This window comes from Manis pentadactyla, chromosome 9, assembly GCF_030020395.1.
Source record: "Manis pentadactyla isolate mManPen7 chromosome 9, mManPen7.hap1, whole genome shotgun sequence".
Classification (NCBI taxonomy): Eukaryota; Metazoa; Chordata; class Mammalia; order Pholidota; family Manidae; genus Manis; species Manis pentadactyla.
The window spans coordinates 52827156-52844611 of NC_080027.1; the positions used below are offsets into that span (position 1 = coordinate 52827156).

A 17456-nucleotide genomic window follows, 5' to 3' on the forward strand; every position below is an offset into this window, starting at 1 on the left:
TTTGCAGAGCTGGGATGAGTGACGGCTGGAAGGACTTCCTTTCTTGTTGGTTTGTGGCCCTCCTCTCCTGGGAGAACAGCGACCTCTAGTGGCTTGTGCTGGGCGGCTGCATGCAGATAGGGTTTCTGCTTCCTGCCCCGCTGCTATGGAGTTAATCTCCGCTGTTGCTGTGGGCGTGGCCTGGCTCGGGCAGCTTCTCCAAAGTGGTGGAGTCGCCTTGGAGCAGGAGTGGCCGGGAGGCTATTTATCTCCGTAAGGGGCCTCACTGCTCCCTGCAGCCCAGGGGTTAGGGTGCCCAGAGATCCCCGGATTCCCTACCTCTGGATTAAGTGACCCGCCCTGCCCCTTTAAGACTTCCAAAAAGCACCTGCCAAAACAAAACAACGACCACCAAAAAAAATTAATTAATTAATTAAAAATTAAAAAAAATAAAAAAATAAGTAATTAAATAAAAAATGGCCGCTCGTTTTTCTTTATTCTGTGGCGCCAGCCTCAGGCATATGCTCACCGGTCGTGCTGCCCTGTTTCCCTAGTATTGGGGTCCCTATCCCTTTAAGACTTCCAAAAAGCGCTCACCAAAACAAAACAGAAAAAAATAAAATAAAAAATGGCCGCTCGCTTTTCTTATGTCCTCCTGCGCCAGGCCTCTGGTGCCCTCTCACCGTTCTTGCTGCCCTATTTCCCTAGTATCCAGGGACCCGCACATGCACTGTGTCTGCGCTCTGGCCCGGATGGCTGGGGCTGGGTGTTCGGCAGCCCTGGGCTCCGTCTCCCTCCCGCTCTGCCTATTCTTCTCCCGCCAGGAGCTGGGGGTAGGGGCGCTTGGCTCCCTCCGGGCCGGGGCTTGTATCTTACCCCCTTTACGAGACACTGGGTTCTCACAGGTGTGGATGTGGTCTGGATGTTGTCCTGTGTCCTCTGGTCTTTATTCTAGGAAGAGTTGTCTTTGTTATATTTTCATAGATATATGTGGTTTTGGGAGGAGATTTCCGCTGCTCTCCTCACGGCGCCATCTTGGCTCCACCCCTGTCTGTTGTCACTTTTTAAAACTCTCCTCATCAGCAGTTATTTTTTCTTTCTATTCTAGTCCTTCTTCATTGGATATATACTTGTTTCCATTTCAACAGTCCTCGAAGTGGGGTGCTTCTTACATTTGGCATCATAAGTGCATTGCCCACCCCTGTGTGTAAGCATGAGTTGTGATGGAGTTATTATTGCCTGCCCTTTCTGACCCTAGCCAGTGTAGAAGGCATCTCACCATCTCCTTGTCACCTCACACCTTAGTTATTTGCACTGGTAGTACTGTATACCACCGATTCAAATTTTGGCTTAAATTTGAATCTTAATTAAAATATTTTGGAAAAACTAGTTTGAAATTGCTACTGTGATTAAGGAGTGTAGAACCAGATATATGATAAGTGAGACCAACATTTTGCACTGGCAGAAAACCATACTACAATTTTCCCTTATAAAACAATGATCAGGTGCTGTTTTAGGCTCTAAGAAAGGAAGATGTCCACCCACAGGTAGATAGAGCTGTACTTTATTTCTGCATTGAGATTCTTATAGGTGGGGTGCCACTTACCTGGTAGACAGTGCAGCTGATTTAAGATGAAATACCAGTTTTCCTGGAATTGATCATAGAATACCCAAAGCTAAAAGAAGTTGGTATGATTCAGTCATATATCCTAAAAGACAAAAACCCAAGGACTGCTTGGGGCTGACTTTCAAGAGAAGTTCATTTCCAGCCACATGTAGTTTACTGAGAGAAATGAAATTATGTATTTAACTAAATAAGAAATGCAGTGAAACTAGTAGTTTTGGAGAGGCCTCAAAATTCTTTCTGCTTTAACAGTGTCAAACCTGAGGGCACTGGTTCAGAGAAAGCCACATGCTGTTAACATGTTACAAGCCTTAGAGCCAAAAACTATCAGAAGAATCGTTAGTAAAAGGAAGGCTTAGTCTCAAACTCTGATTGCAATAATAAAAAAGAAAATACAAAAATGAAACTGTATCCCATTGTTAAAATTTTTTTTATTTAATAGTTTTTAAAAATTAAATCATTATTTAATTAGTGGTATATTAGAACTCAGGAAATGTGTTACTCTATGGTTATTAATAATGTTTTGCTTTTTAAAATACTTGGAATTCTAATCATTCCGTGTAAATAATATATTGTTATTCAGCTTTCTTAGCCTGTTTTTTATAAGGGAAGAAAAAAAAGGCTGGTTTTACTAATCAGAGCAGATGTGAGAAGATTTTATGAAACAGAAAGGGAAAGCGAGTTATCTGGAAAGAGGGCAGCCTTTCGAAGATGCTTTTGTCTTGATAGGAATGAAATCACTGTCATTGGTCAAAATGACCGGGAGTATAACTAAAACAACTGGGCTTATTTAAGAAGAAGAAACCCAGCACACATGTAAACCGTCCGAGTGGACCCCCTCTGGAGTTGCAGCCTGTTTCTAATTAGATTCTGTGTGATTTAGATTGGAATTGTAGGCTTGAGTCTATCATTTGGAACCAAATGTCCCTGTTGCTATTCATGGAAAAGGAAGTTAGCAAAATAGAATAATTTGCTCCCCACATGTTATCAGTAAGGACAGGGCCTTTTAGTTCAAGTTTTCCATTTCTCTCCACTTCTGTTGCATCTTAAAATGGTATTAAGTTCTCACATTATGTGACAATACTAAGTTATGAATGTTGTAAGTGGAAGGAAGAAGAGCAAGAAATAGCACCCATATTCAGAGGTACTTCTGGGGCTAACATCATAAATACTCTTTAGGTAGACTGTGATTATGTGATTATCTTCATTGAGGGTCTGGTTTTTGGAAAATCATCTCTTGATAGTCACGTTCTGGTATTTCACATAGAAGGTTAGCGGAGTCTGTAAACTTGCACATATGCCCATTCTGGTTTGATTTCATTGAAAAATATCTGGAGCTTGTTAGCACTTTGCTCTGACTACTGTCTATTACTGCTTCCTTCCTGTTTTCCCAGGCCTATGTCCCAAAACTTCTCTGTGGGTCTCCCCCAGGGAGCTTCTGTTTATCACACAGCAGCGCAATGTATATAGCAGATGTGCAGCAGGTGTTTCCTTCCTAATTCCTTGGCTGAAAAACTACTTTATTCAGTATACTGAGAGAAATTGCCATACATCAATTTCTATAATATAGAAATTGCTGTAACATAACTGCCACTTAGCTAGTGCTGATTCACTCGCAGATGGAGTAGGCATCTGACAGTATGTCGAGTAATCATTCTCAAGGAGTTTACTGAAGGCAGAGGGGCAGGAAACCTCAAAAGATTCATATGAAGGCTTTTCCAGGCTATCTCTGGAATTGTTAGGTTCTTATAGAAATAGTTTAATCATTTGCTTTAGTAATAAATATACACATCACAAATGAGTCACTCAGCAAATGTTCACTGAATTCTTTGCTCCTGGTGAGCTGGGGAAACATGTATGAGTAAGTTACAGGCAGATCGTGCGGTCGGTTATGGGATGGCAGACACACAGGCAGATAAATGACAGTACCATGGGATAGGAGCTGTAAAGGAAAAGAGGAGGCACAGAGGTAGGAAGGAACCCTTTTTGCTTGAGAACATTCTGGAAGGTCCCACAAAGACATGACATTTGAGCTGAATCTTGAAAGAATTTGGGCAGTGAAAGGAGAGTGGGAAGGAGTATTCAGGGAAATGAATACCTGTTCAGAGACAAGAAATCCTACTGGGAAGTGGCAGAGAGCCTCTGGGACTGCTGGGCCTTGCACAACTTATAAAATGGCTAAGAGCTGGAGTTCAAAACATTGATCCCTGTGGCTGTCACTTTATTTAAAAGACTCTAAATTCCCTGAAAACATAAGGCAGAACAGGACAGCTAGGAAAATGGGGGCAGACACTTCCTCTCGTCTCCCTCAATCTCTCAACTTCAGTCATACTACAGATACTTTTTTTTTAACCTTTAATCTTCAGAACATCTAGTCAGAATCTAAATTGGGAGTTCCCTTAACCTCATGGGAAAATCCCTCTGACAGCTGTTCCTCTCATGCTTTCTGTCCTGGGTCATTTGGCTCCGTGGTTGCTAACAAAGCCAAGGTCAGGGGCCGTCCCTTCCTGCCTGGAACTGTTTAACTGTTCCCTGCCGTGGTTACAGGCTGCGATGCTAAGCCTCCGCCCTCCCTAGCTTGCTGACCAGAGGTCCCGGGGAAAGCACGCACGTGGTGCGCCTGCACTTCCAGCGTTTGCCTGTTGGTGGAGCACTCTGAGCTTCTCTGGAGCTATACCCCAAGAAACACTTGAAGGGATTGAAGCGGTACAGTCAGGGTGACTGCTTATTTCCAGACCCAGTTTGGCAAGGAGTGAGTGGATTATCCAGACATAGTCATAAACCCCTCAGAGATTTGGGTCTGTGGTCTGAAATTGGATCTAAACTCTTGATAGAAGAGTGTGAAATCGCTTCTCTCTGCAGGTAGGGATCTAAGGTACATCCTACCCATCCACCCCCATTTTAATGTACTTTTTATGTTACAAAAGCAATATGAACTTATTATAAATTGTCCAAGCAGTTCAAAAAGACTACAGAAGAAAAAGGGAGATCCCCCTCAACCGGGTATCCTCCCGGGCTTTTTATATGCATGCAAAAGCTGTACATCATTTATTTTTACTAAAAAAAGAATTATGCTCCATGTATTATTTGTCAACTGTATTTTTTTTTCCTACTTAAAATATCTTGAGCAGAAGATGTGGTCTTACAGCAATGAGAATTTGAGGGTAGGTTCCAATTTTTGTTATTCCTTCTGGTAAAGGTGATTTGTCAAGTAGAATTGCCAGATTTGGCAAATAAAATACAGGCCACCAATTACATTTGAATTTCAGGGAAGCAACATACACATTTTTAGTGTGCATATGTCCCATGCAACCTTTGGGGCATATGGGTACTACAAAAGTACGTTGTCTAAAAGTCAAACTGAACTGGGTGTCCTGTATTTTATTTGCAGCTCTTCACTTGTTAGTTAAGTGATTTGTTGTTCTGTGTCTAAGACTTTTCTTGCACAGAAACTCCACATCAGAAAAAGGTCCTGTTTCCTGGTTTGGAAAGGGTGGTCTTGGCCTGGAGTTTCCACACCCGATGGATGTGGTGTGTGAAGGTGTCTGAAGTACTCAGCTGGGCACCCAGTTCTCATTGGCTGCGTCCACTCACTGGGAAGACCTGGCCCGTGCAGCTATTCTGTACTTGGGGTGGAGACCTTGGCTCTTCTGTCCCTGCTACTGTGTGAAGTCACCTGTGGCAGTTACCTGAAGCTGTGGGGGTGATATTAATTGGATTTTTTTAACAAATGCTAATATTTGTTGGAATTTGCAATACAAAATGCCAGCTTTTCAGGCAGTGCATATTGTAATTAAATCAAGCTTTTCAGATTCTTTGAAGTACTAAATGTTTATGATTCAAAGAGGATGCCAGTCTGCACAATAAAGGAGCTTTTGGTAGTATTTGAACAAATATTCTATTTTTTAGATGTAAATATATGCCATAATTAGTGGGAAGTAACTTGAGGAATGGGGGCTGAGTTTATCCCTATTATTATTATTTAAAACGGCCGTGGCAGCAGGAGAACTACAGCTGCTGTCTGCTTGTGTTGGGCTGGGGCACAATGGCCTGGAGAGAATGTGATCAAAGACTCGCTTCCCTACAGGCAGCTCCATCCCTCTCCCCAAATGCAGGGCGAGTTGCAGGAAGTTGTCCTGAGGTCATCCCAGCTTCCCCTACCCCAAGCCTCCAGATGCCAGAGGGAGCTGGCTTCAGGGGTCTTTGCCAGGGGCAGATGCATGCAAATGAGTCAGGCGGTGGGTTTGGGAGCAGCCAGCTTCCTCCACACCCTTCTGCCAGCACTGCCTCCTGGGGCACGGCTGCCTAAGGGCTCGGGGCCTGGCAAAGTGTGATTGTCCTTTGGCGCCTGTGGGAGCAGCTGCGAGGCCCATGTGGTACCCTGCTTGGCCGAGCCTCACCATGTGGCAGGCCTGGACAGCCGCCCACAACAGGGCCCAGCTCCCAGTGCTGCCTGCCAAGAAGCCAGATGCTGCCATTGGAAAAAATTGCTTCACAATTTGAAATCTTGGTCCTTTGATCATTGCTCAGAGAGGATGAAGAGGAGAGGTTCAAAGTGGTGGTTTGAAAATGCCAGCGTCTCCTTGCATCCATCAGTGCCTATTATACTGTCTCTTGTCAGGGACAATCCTCTTGATGTTTTCATTTTTGCAACCAAGTAATTCCTGCTCAGCCTTCCCAATCCCTCAGGGTAGAAAGGAGAAGTGGGTGGAAGGGAGTATACAGCAGCCTGCTCTTTTCTGACCTGGTACCCCTGGCCTTGCCCCTGTCTTGGGGTGATCTACTTCCTCTTTGTTCCAGCAGGCTTTTTCCTCTGGAGCCAGTGACAGTGTAGTTGTCATCAGCCAAATGCTGTCTCTGCATGAGCTGCACAATTCATTCTTCACTTGGCAGCCAAAGTGCTTCATTCCCTGTCCTTAAGGCAAATGGAACCAGGTTTCCAGAAGCATGACGTTTTTCAGAGACAATCCCCTGGCTCAGCCCTTCTCTCAGAGGACTCTGGATCCTGCATAACTGGGCTGGGCCTTGTTTTCCTCACCCATGAAATGGGAAGGATCGTTCTTTGAAGAATATTGCATTAAAAATTTTTTTTAAATTTCAAAGACAAGACATGAAGTGAAACAGTGGAACACATCAGTGAATACTTGAGAGGTAACAGGAGAAAGCAGCCCAAAGGCTTGTCTGGTGACTTTATTGTTTCTGTGTGAGTAACATAATGAATGTAAGAGAAGATTGTTTGGGGAAGAATTTGGGGACATACGATGTTTAATGTTTTTGTCTTCAACCAGCTCTCTCTGCCTGGCTTGTGACCTACTTCTACTTTGACCTTATATTTCTTATTTTCTGGGACTTGGCCACAAGTAAACACTGAAATCTTTCATTCATTCAACACATACTTACTCATTACATTTTTATTTTCAGAAAGAATTGTATAACATCTCATCATATCTTTGTGGGAAAGATGGTAATTTTGTACCTGTTGAGCTGTCAGAGCCAAAATATAAGACTTGTCATAAACTCCCAAATCACAAAAAGTACTTATTTTCTGTTTGGAAAAAGCCATTGTTGCATCTGTGCTGTACCTCTGATAAGTGCGGATTAGGGCTCAGACTGGCTTGATGGGAACAATTTTGATTTTGTTTTTTGATTATGAACCACCGTCTAGACTGGGTCCCATCTATGCAGATGTGATATGAGGATCTGACTTTATCTCTGTCCTGGTTTGTATTTTAACTCAGAATTAATAGGCGTGATTATCAATGTTATCAAGGGCTGTCACTGGTGCCACACATGACAGCATACATATAAGTTCCATATGCATTCTCTGTCCAGGTCACCGTGGTGGCCTTTGGATGCAGGTGTTCTCTGTGGCTCAAAATGAGGACAGTGAGAATGGAGGGAAGGGACTTCTGTCCATGCTGTCAGTTAGCGGTCTGAGATGAGATAATGACAGACCGAGAGTCAGAATCTGCAGATATCTGGGCTAGATGGCAGGGAAGTCTGAAATGTAGAATTTAAATCCTAGGGAGCAGATAGGACATGAAGAACCTTGTGGGGGACAAGGGGAAAAGGAAAGGGGAGATTATGGGGGAAATGGAAGAGAACTGTGAAGTGTCTTACAGAAGTGTTCTTAGTCCTGCCGAGTTCTGGGTAGATGTCACCAGGGAAGCCAGTTGCAACTGAACTGAATGGGTGTGGTAGACAGAATCGTGTCCCAAGTCCTTCTCTGTGGTGTTTGTGAAGATGTTAGATTGCACAGAAAACAGAATTGAGGTTGCTCATCAGCAGAGAGGGAGTATATTTGGTATCTGAATGGGCCCAGTGTAGTCACAAGCTTCCTTAAAAGGGGAAGAGGGAGACAAAAGAAGCAATCTAGAGAGATGGCAGCTGGCAGTGTGAGAGAGGGACTCAGCCTCCTGTTGCTGGGTTTGAAAATGGGGGCAGGGTTAAGAGACAAGGAATGTGGGTGGCCTCCAGAAACTGGAAGGGGCAAGGAAGCAGTTCCTTTCTGGGAACACAGCTCTGCCAATTCCTTGATCTTATCCTGCTGAGACCCATGTCAGATGTCTGACCTCCAGAGGTTCCAGATCATAAATTTCTGTTGTTTTAAGCCACTAAATGTGTGTTAGTTTGTTAAAGCAGCAATAAAAAAAACTAATAGGAAAAAGAACTAACAATTCGGTCTGTGCAGCACACAGTATTGTATGAAAGTAATGATTTTCCTGTATCTCAAAGGCACTAAGCCAGAAGGCAGTGCAGGTCAGGATGCTGTGAAAGGATTTTTGCATGGATTCATAGGAGAAAAAGTTGTCCTTTGAACCCAGGTCATATGTAGGGTCTCTTCTAGGACAAAATCGGCAAGACTCCTTAGAAAGGCCAGTTGCCTGGACTTGCCCTCCCCAGCCACATTTGCAAGTTTTGTTTTGTTAACACTTGAGAATCAGGCCCATGATCAACTATTTTAGGCTGGCTTGTCCCCAAAGGCTAGGATATGGTTTGAATTTGGAATTTGTTGGGAAGATAGGCTTGCTAGGTTTTAGCTGTCTCTTGGATTTTTATGTATATTTGCTGTTACAAAATTTCCTGTGGTCAGATGAAAGCTGATCAGGCAGAAATAGTTTGTATCTCTGATAACAGCACATTTTTTCTCATTTTCTTGCCTTCAGAACAATATGAAATAGGTTTGCCCTGAGTTTTCAGTCGGAAAAAAATGAGTCAAGAGGATAAGTAATGAACTCTGCTCGAATCCCAGACTCATTACAGAGTTTGCCTCCTTTGTTGTTGGTTTAATGCCAGCATTCTTTCTTTGGTAACACCTTTGCTTCATGGGAATTAAATGACCACATTTCTTTCTGGGATAATCGTAATATCATCAGCAGTCAGATAATTATCTTTCACATCAATGCCTCTTCCTAGAAAATTCCCAGAGAGCAGCTGTGATACGGTTGGGTGGCTGCATGATTATTTTCCATGTTCAAGAGTAATTGCAAAGCAGTTGTAACAGCAAATTGGTTATTTACTTATGGTTGAGAAGCTTTTTAAAATCTAACTTGTTAAATTTACACTAATAAATTTAAACTTTTCTTTAAGTATTGAAAAAACACACCAAGATAATTTAAAAACCATCTGTCCCTCTTACCTAACTAAATGAAAGCTAACATGCACATGGACCTAATGACCCAGCCATCAGTCCACTCCTAGGAACACCCAATAGAAATGCATACACGTGCTCATCAAACACATGGCAGGTGTGGCTGGGAGGGCGTCCGCTCTGTTTCTTCATCTGAGAAGGTTCAGAGCAGCACTCTCCATAGTAGATCTAATTTGGAAACACCACAAATGTCCATCAGTCGTAGACATTACAAATGTCCATCTCATTCAGTGGGATACTCAGTGCTAACAAGAGTGGATGAGCTACGCATAGCAACATGGGTGAATCTCACACTACCATGCCAGGCAATGAAACCAAACAAGAGGAGTCAGCACTGTGATTCCACTAAAAGTTTAGAAAACCAGACAAAACTAATATGCGATGCTGTAGGTCCCAGGGTTACCCTTGAGAGGTGCAGGAGAGGAGGGACTGGGAGCAGGCGTGGCCGGGAGGGCGTCCGCTCTGTTCTTCATCTGGGTGCTGGTTACATGGGGGGGTTTACTTTATGACGATTAATCGAGCTGTTTACCTATCATTTGAACACTTCTCTGAATGTATGTTATACTTTAATTTTATGTAAAAATGCTAACCTTGACAATTTTATAAAACTCATACTTTCGTTGAACTAGCGGCTGAGGGCAGGTTTTCATAATGTATGTTCTGTAATATTTTCATTTTTGATACTTCTTGTCATTGTAATTACACATCATCCATTCACAATTAAAATTAATTAAAATTATTTGGGAATTCTAAGGGACAGTGCTGAGCCAAAGATGAGATGATGGGAATGGTCTGCCCCAGGTGGAGCAATAAGGAGGTTTGTTGTCTGCAGAGAAGTTGACATGGTAAAACCACCTAAAAATCATACTATTTTTACTATTACTCTGGGTCCCTAGTTCTGAATAATGTTATCAGTAAAATACACCTCAAGAAGAAAAAATCTTTAATTGGCCTAGTCCTAAACAGTTGCTGAAATCAGTGTTGTTTTTATTTTGTGTGTGAGTGTATGTGTGTGTGTATGTGTGTCTACTTCATTATTACACTTACTTTACTTATCTAGTATATTACTTACCATTTACTCACCCTTTTGTTCATCTCTAGAATAAGTTCCTGACAGTTTGGAACCATTCAAGCTGCTATCCCCAAGATACTGCTTCTTCCCTTGGCTTAAACAGTAGATCCAGAAATGAACAGTGACAGCCCAGTGATTATGAAGACAAACAGAACTTGAGTTACTTTAATTCTATCATTCTCTGTTACTACTTTTGGAGTTTTGTATTTAAAATAGAAAATAGTGAAACCAAGTGCTAATTATTACTGAAAATAATTTTGTCAGAGGAAGGGGGTTTTAAAAATGATCCACTCTAGTTGTCAAGGCCACTAGGGATGTGGCTGCTATGGGACAGCTACTTTTCCTAGCATTACTTAAGCATGGAAACTCAGAAAGATGAAAACAGGGAAGTTGTGAAAATTTTCACGAATTTGCTAACATCAGATTATGGTGAATACCATTCTAATCTTGGTTAACATTTTGAAGCTGCAAATATTGATAGATTATTTTGTATATATACATGTCTATGCCTGCTTTATAATTTAAGTATCCAAGTTTGCTTACATTGTAAATCTTTGGCTTGAAAATAATGCCTGTGAAGTAAATAAAGTGAAAAATAGGGCATTAAAAAAAATGAAAGAAAAGACAATATTGTGCCTTGGGAGTTGAGGTGAAATTCTGAAGAACCCTCCCTTCTGGTTAAATCATCGAAGAAAGTTGAGATTGATTGTTGTTAAAAATTAACCCAACTCCTTGTACTTTCCCTCTGACTCCACGCCCATTACTTATTTCCCTGTGCTCCTTCCCACACTCAAGCCTTACACCAAACACCAAACTGCTTTTGATCGTTTACCAGTCTTTCAGAACAACTTATACTTCAAAAATAGTAAGTCTGTTTAAATTACAGTATTAATTGACAATGTATTTGTAGCCCATGAACACTCTTTTTTCAAAGCCAGAAATCTATTTTAAAGTTGAAAGAAAGGAAAGTAAAAGTAATTTCTAAGGCACCTCTCCTGGCCACATAAAATCATTATTACATCATTGTTAGGAAGCATCTTAACTATTCTTCAGCAGAGTATATATTAATTGTGGTGCTCTGCATATCAGAGTAATACACAGCCACTAAAAAATAAAAATATGGCTGTTCAGTTTTTTTAATGACTGTTCTTTTTAAGACTGATATTCCATGTCAGTACCATGTGTGAGCTTAAGGTGTCATTATATGTATTTTCTTAAAGCAAGGTTTAGAAGAGTGCTACTGTTTGTGCCGAAAAGAGGTAATGTGTATGCTTGGATACTTAAATGCTAGACAGCCCAAAGGACCCTTGAGAAACAGCTAACACTTACCTCTGGGGACCTTGGCAAGGTCAGGGGTAGAAGTAAAAAGTATAACCTTTTTCCACTTGGTTTTTTCTTTGTTTACCACGTGCATGTTTTTACTTAAAAAAAAAATCCTAAACCTTGGCACAAACTATGTTATTTATAATAGTAAGTGTATAAATCCCACCACCACCAAACACCTGAGCTGCTTCTCAGACCCATGTGTTCTTAGCTAATGGCAGCGCCAGGCCAGGGGACAGCTGTCCTGGAAAGCTGGATGGCAATCCAGGGTCTGAGCGCCTGTGTGCCGACAATACATTGGTGCCTTTCTCCCCTGCAGACCGGAGCTCGGGCCAGGGGCTTCTTCAGCCCTGGGCAGCTCGGGTGCAGATCTCAGGCAGGGTAAGATATCCATCTTTTTGGGCTAAGCTGCGCTTGTATGGATACCAAATGTCAGACCTTTGAATGTGAGAAAAGTGCACACCTGGGTATTTTTTTAAATGTATGATTTATGTACCATGTAATTCCAAAAAGCAAAATGTGAGGGAGTGTTACTACATTTTTGGATAAAACTGGGCAAGTACAAGTAAAAGCAAAACGGAAACCAGTAAAAGGAACTGCCCGCTGGTTGTTACTAGCTATTAGAAGTACCTGGGATAAGTTAATTACTGTAGTAGGTAAGTACTGAATTTAGCTTTGAATTTCTTGGCACATAAGAAAAAAAGAAAATATGAAATATATGCCTCTTTTTATTTAAAGCCAGAAAATACAAAGTTTTGCCTCAGGAAATAGACATTTTCCTGATACTTAATAAAAAGGAAATTCAAATGCAGATCCTTATTTAAAATATATATAGGGATGACTCGGGCCTTCTAGGTGGTTAGTGCCTGTCAAGGTACTAAAATCAGCCAGTCAAAAGGTACCAAACCTCACAAATTCAGCCTCATCGGAACGTCAGATCAGCAGCCACCGCAGTTGGCTGCAGCGACCTCCTCTGATGGCTTTCACATTGTCTCCAAGCTGGGCCAGGGCTGCCTTTTGGAATGTGGATCTGATCATAAACTGTCACTGTCCCCATCCTCTGTACTTACAGCTTCTGTGCCCCTTGGTTTTAGGATATAAGGCCCAAATCTCCTGCCTCCCCGGCCTCTCCTGTACCCTCTCTTCCTTGCTCTCTCTGTTTCAGCCTCTTTTAGTGCTTGGTTCTGGCTGCGCCCTTTGTGCACAACTTGCTCCGCCTGCCGAGGCCAGCTCTTCACTGAATCTGAGCTGCAACATCCTCGGAGGGCCCCCACCCCACTGTTGTTCTCCTGTGCCACTGTGCCTCTCGGGTGCTTATCTCTGCTGCGATGTCCTCCCTGCTAAACCATAAGCCCTATGACAGCAGGGACTGGCTCAGCCCTTGCTCCCTCTTTGGTCCCCAGCTCTACACCCAGTGCCTGGGGTGCAGTAGGGGGTCAGTAGAGAGTTGAGGGCAGGGAGCTGTCCCTCAGTGATGCGGTAGAAGCTGCAGCCTCCCAGCCTCTCTCTGCTGTGGACATTATACCCTCCCGACATGTTTCTCCTGAAAGCACATCTCTGGTCACATCACTAACTTGTGCCGAACTTTCAAGGGGTCGCCATTTCCTACCAGATACAAGCCACACCCGCAGGCAGCCCTCCACGACCTGGCCCTAGCTGCATTTCCCCAGCTGTTGCTCCCCATCGCCTCAGACCTTGTATCCTAGCAAGAATGGAGCCCTCCGGCTGCTTCTGGCCACAGTGTTCCCTTGGCCCTTCTCCGCAAGTTCCCATCTGCACCGTCCCTTATGGAATACCCCTAACTGTTGAAAGTAATGCCTCCCATTGTCTGAACTCTGAGTACCTTTGATGTGGTGCTTATTTTCTATCTAAATTCTAGCTGTTTTAGGTACATAACTTCCATATCAGGTTATGGTCCCATATAGTATCTAGCATGAGTCCCACATAGTATGTAATCATAAAAATATGTTAAATGAGTAGGAATTTGTATGAATTATTTACCATCCTTGTAAGCCAGTCTTAATAGGAACCATTTTCCTCTGGATGCTGTAATTTGTAATGAAGTTTCTCTTTTTAGGTATATAACAGATGGCCAGCCAGCTACAGGGTCTCCTGTTCTGTATCTCTACAGATTAGTGACTATGAATCCAATTCATATACTGCTTTCTACACATATTTCAAAGACCTTATGGAACTTTTATTACAAGGGTGCAGTATTATTCTATATTGAATGCAAGAAAACTGAGATAGATAACCTGTAGCATGTCCTTTCAAGGAAGCACTCTCTTCAAAAATGACTGGTGGGCCATTGAACTTGTTTCTAGATGCATCATCAAGCCACTCCTGCCCTGCACTGAACCAGAAGGGGTGGTGGGGCTAGGGGCAGGGGTCTTACCCTGACACACTGCTTGTTGCCATGACTCCGAGGAGAGAATAACTCCACCTCCATTTCATTCCCAACAGGCCGACTTAAACTGCAATATTCAAGATGACGCTGGGGCTTTTTATGGTGTAACCAGTCAATATGAGAGTTCTGAAAATATGACAGTCACCTGTTCCACCAAAGTTTGCTCCTTTGGGAAGCAAGTAGTAGAAAAAGTAGAGGTAAGTTCTGTGTACCAGAACCTTCAGTCAAGGGCAGCCAGACAGTTGTTTGCCTTTAAACCCCTTTTGGGACAGAGAGTTTTACTTCTTTGGTGTCCCCTCCTCCCTCTCTGCCTTTCTTTTGCTTCTTCGCCCCTTTATTTCTGAAAAGGCAAAGCTCTTTGAGAGCAACTGAAAGGAGGCAGGGAGGGAGTCCCAGGCCAGCCCTCCCTGACCCTGTGCGGTTGACCTGGTCCTGCCCGGCCAGCAGTGGTCAGGCCTTCATGAGGCCTGACCCTGGCGTGGGAGCTGGGTAGAGACGGGCCCTGCTGTCCATCAGATGATGCCCTCCCACCCTCAGGTCCCCAGGCACTTCCAGGCATCATGGATGACAACCGAGTTGACATCCCGCTGACAGGCACCTGCCTGCCCAAACTTTGACAGGCTTGGGTTTGGTATTAAGTGCTTTTGCCATTGCCGCTCCTTTCGTTTGGATTGTTTTAAATATATTTCAGGACATCCTGGGATCAAATACCTATTTACGCCTTGTATATTTCATGCCTCCCTCCCTTTGAAAAAATGTATGTATGTTTCACCAGGGTAGGTGGCTTTGTGTGAGTAATGTTTACAGTTGATTTAAAGTTGTATTTTTCAGTGTCTTCTACCCATCGATCCATGTTCATGAGCAGTTTTTGTTCATGACGGTCCTGGGTCTTGCAGGTCCAGGAACCCAACCTGACTGTCACAAAGACTCTGTGCCCAAGCATGAGAGAGAGAAGGCATTTTTGTTCAGACTTTGGGCTGAACAATGAGGATTTGGGATGGTGCAGGCCCTCAGAGCCTCCTGAGTACAGGATGGCCACCCCAAGAATGATGTTGGGGAGGGTTATGCTGGCAGAAGAGGACAGAAGTGAGTCAACTAGATGGTCAGTGTCAACTTAGGGGTCCTGAGCTTTCCTAAAACGGTGGCAGTGGGAAGCCAGTAAGACCTTTTGAATGGAACTTGGTAACTGACTGGAGATCACAGAGGCGAGTCAAAGGTCACACGTCTTATGTTTGAAAGGAGAGTGCTGCCACCTGCAGAGAGAAGTAAATAAGGTGTTCCAAGAGAAAATAGTCAGGGGACGATGACAGACAGATGCAAGACTGGAATTTAGGAGATAGCTAAAGATTGAAAATACCATTTGGGAGCTCTTTTAGGGGTCCCTGACCCAATTCCAACACAGGAGGGCGGGTTCCCCACAGCTCCAGCAGGCATCTTGCAGACACCAGCAGGGGTCAGAACTCATGCCTGACGCTGTCTGCCTGGAGGGAGCATCAGGTTCCACAGGTTGTGTTCAGTCATACAAAACTCTCCCCCTCCACCGGTTCAGATGCCGGTCACAAGCCCCAGGCTGTTATCTGTGCTGAACAACTAGCCGCAGGTTAGAGGTTCCCATGACCTCCTCCTGAGGTCTGATTACTTTGCTAGAGAGGCTCACAGAACTCAGGGAAACACTTACTTATGTTTATTAGAGGATTTATGTTTATTAAAGGATCTGATACACTTACTAGCTTATTAAAGGATGTGAATCAACAACAAGATGAAGAGATACACCGAGTGAGGTCCTGAACCAGGAGCTTCTGTCCTCATGGAGCTTGGGGCCCAGCTTGGTAGCATGTGGAAGCAGTTCTGGTTCCCCAAGTGTGGAAGCTCCCTGAAAAGGGCCAAAAAAGCTGTTCTCTTGGGGTTTTTTTTTTGAGAGGGCATCTTCTCTTGGGGTTTTTGGAGGCTTCATTACACAGTATGATTGACTAAGTTATTGACCGTTGGCTGACTATACCGCCAGCCCCCCTGTCCTGCCCAGAGGTGAGAGGCAGGACTCCAGGCGCATGGCTGGCCTTCCTGGCACCCAGCCCTTACCTTCGGGTAGGGTCCACAAGTCACCTTCTTTAATAACAAGATACCCATTTCTCCTTTGTGGCTCTTTAGTGTTTTGGAGAATGGTGGATGAAGATCAAATATATCTGAGGAATATATCTTGGTCATCTGAAAAACCAATTATTTATTTCTTATAAATCATGTTATTGTAGGAATTCTAAGCATTAAGGATAATTAAAGATATGGAAATGGAGAACTAGCAGAAAAGGGGGAATAGCAAGAGCACAGGAGCAAGGATTTAAATTTGGGGAACAGCAGCCTGCTCTGGGGTGAGTGGAAGGGAGACCCAAACAGAGGAGCAGAGGACAGAAATGGATGGAGGAGGAGGGGAACTGGCTGAACATAGTATCTGGGGAGCCCCAGGAGAGGGTAGGTGAGCGGGTCGCTGAATTATGAGACAGTGTTGGGAGACCAAACCAGATGACTCCATTTGGTGGTTGAAAATGTGGAAATGTTACTATTAGGCATTACTTACCAAATAGCCAAGTTATCAGGGCTTATCTGCAAATGGACTTCCTGGCTGGACGGGTACATGTGAGAAAAGGTGAACCAGACAGGCTGCTCACTTTCCCAGGTTTCAAATTATTCTTCACTGTGTCCTCACATATCATACCCAAAGATCTGCCTAAGTTCAGGGAACAGGGAAGGGTTGCTATTGATTGATGAAATCCCAGGAATGTTCATGGAAAAGGTGGTATGAGTTTTATATACATAAGTATGTGTGTGTGTATGTACATCCATAAATATAAATGTATGGTGTACATATATATTTATATAAATTTTCATGTATAGTAGGTTGACTTTTATAATTAAGCCTTTAGTCAATTTAGTCTGTATCTCTGCATTTGGAATAAAATGGGAGTCTGTTTATATTTTCTTCTAAACAGATGGCCATTTGTGTCAAAACCTTTTATTAAATGATCATCCTCTCCTAACTGAATAGATCTGTCCCCTTTAAGTTACTGCATATACTGGGCACTGTTTCTCTGTTCTATTCTACCCTCTATCTCTACATGCCCCAATACGATATTGATTTGATTACATGGGCTTTAGAGTGTATTCTTATATCTGCTGAGGCAAGCCAATCTCACTATTCTTTCTCATATATTTTTTAGGCTTAGTAACCACCATTTAGTCTTCCGAATAATAAGATCATTTTAAAAATGAAAAAAAAAACTAAAAACCTTGTTCATGCAGTCTAATTCTAATTGCGTTAGATTTAGATACTATTTTGGTATAAATTAATGTATTATTGATATTATTTTTCCAATCGAGAACCTATTTGTATTGCATGTCTCATTTT

The 17456-nt window shown here is 43.0% G+C and overlaps 1 protein-coding gene across 12 annotated transcripts in view; it reads left to right on the forward strand.

Moving 5' to 3' along the window:
• The window catches only part of TEAD1 (TEA domain transcription factor 1), a 265692-nt gene that overhangs the window by 232893 nt on the left and 15343 nt on the right, over positions 1–17456 (forward strand). For 11 of the 12 annotated variants that reach the window (XM_036918047.2, XM_036918039.2, XM_036918042.2 and 8 more), the window contains one exon: positions 14113–14253. In XM_036918047.2, the coding sequence (XP_036773942.1) occupies positions 14113–14253 (141 nt within the window). Of the gene's footprint in view, positions 1–10355; positions 11436–14112; positions 14254–17456 lie in introns of those variants that run through there. The other variant, XM_036918049.2, reaches the window with a different exon arrangement.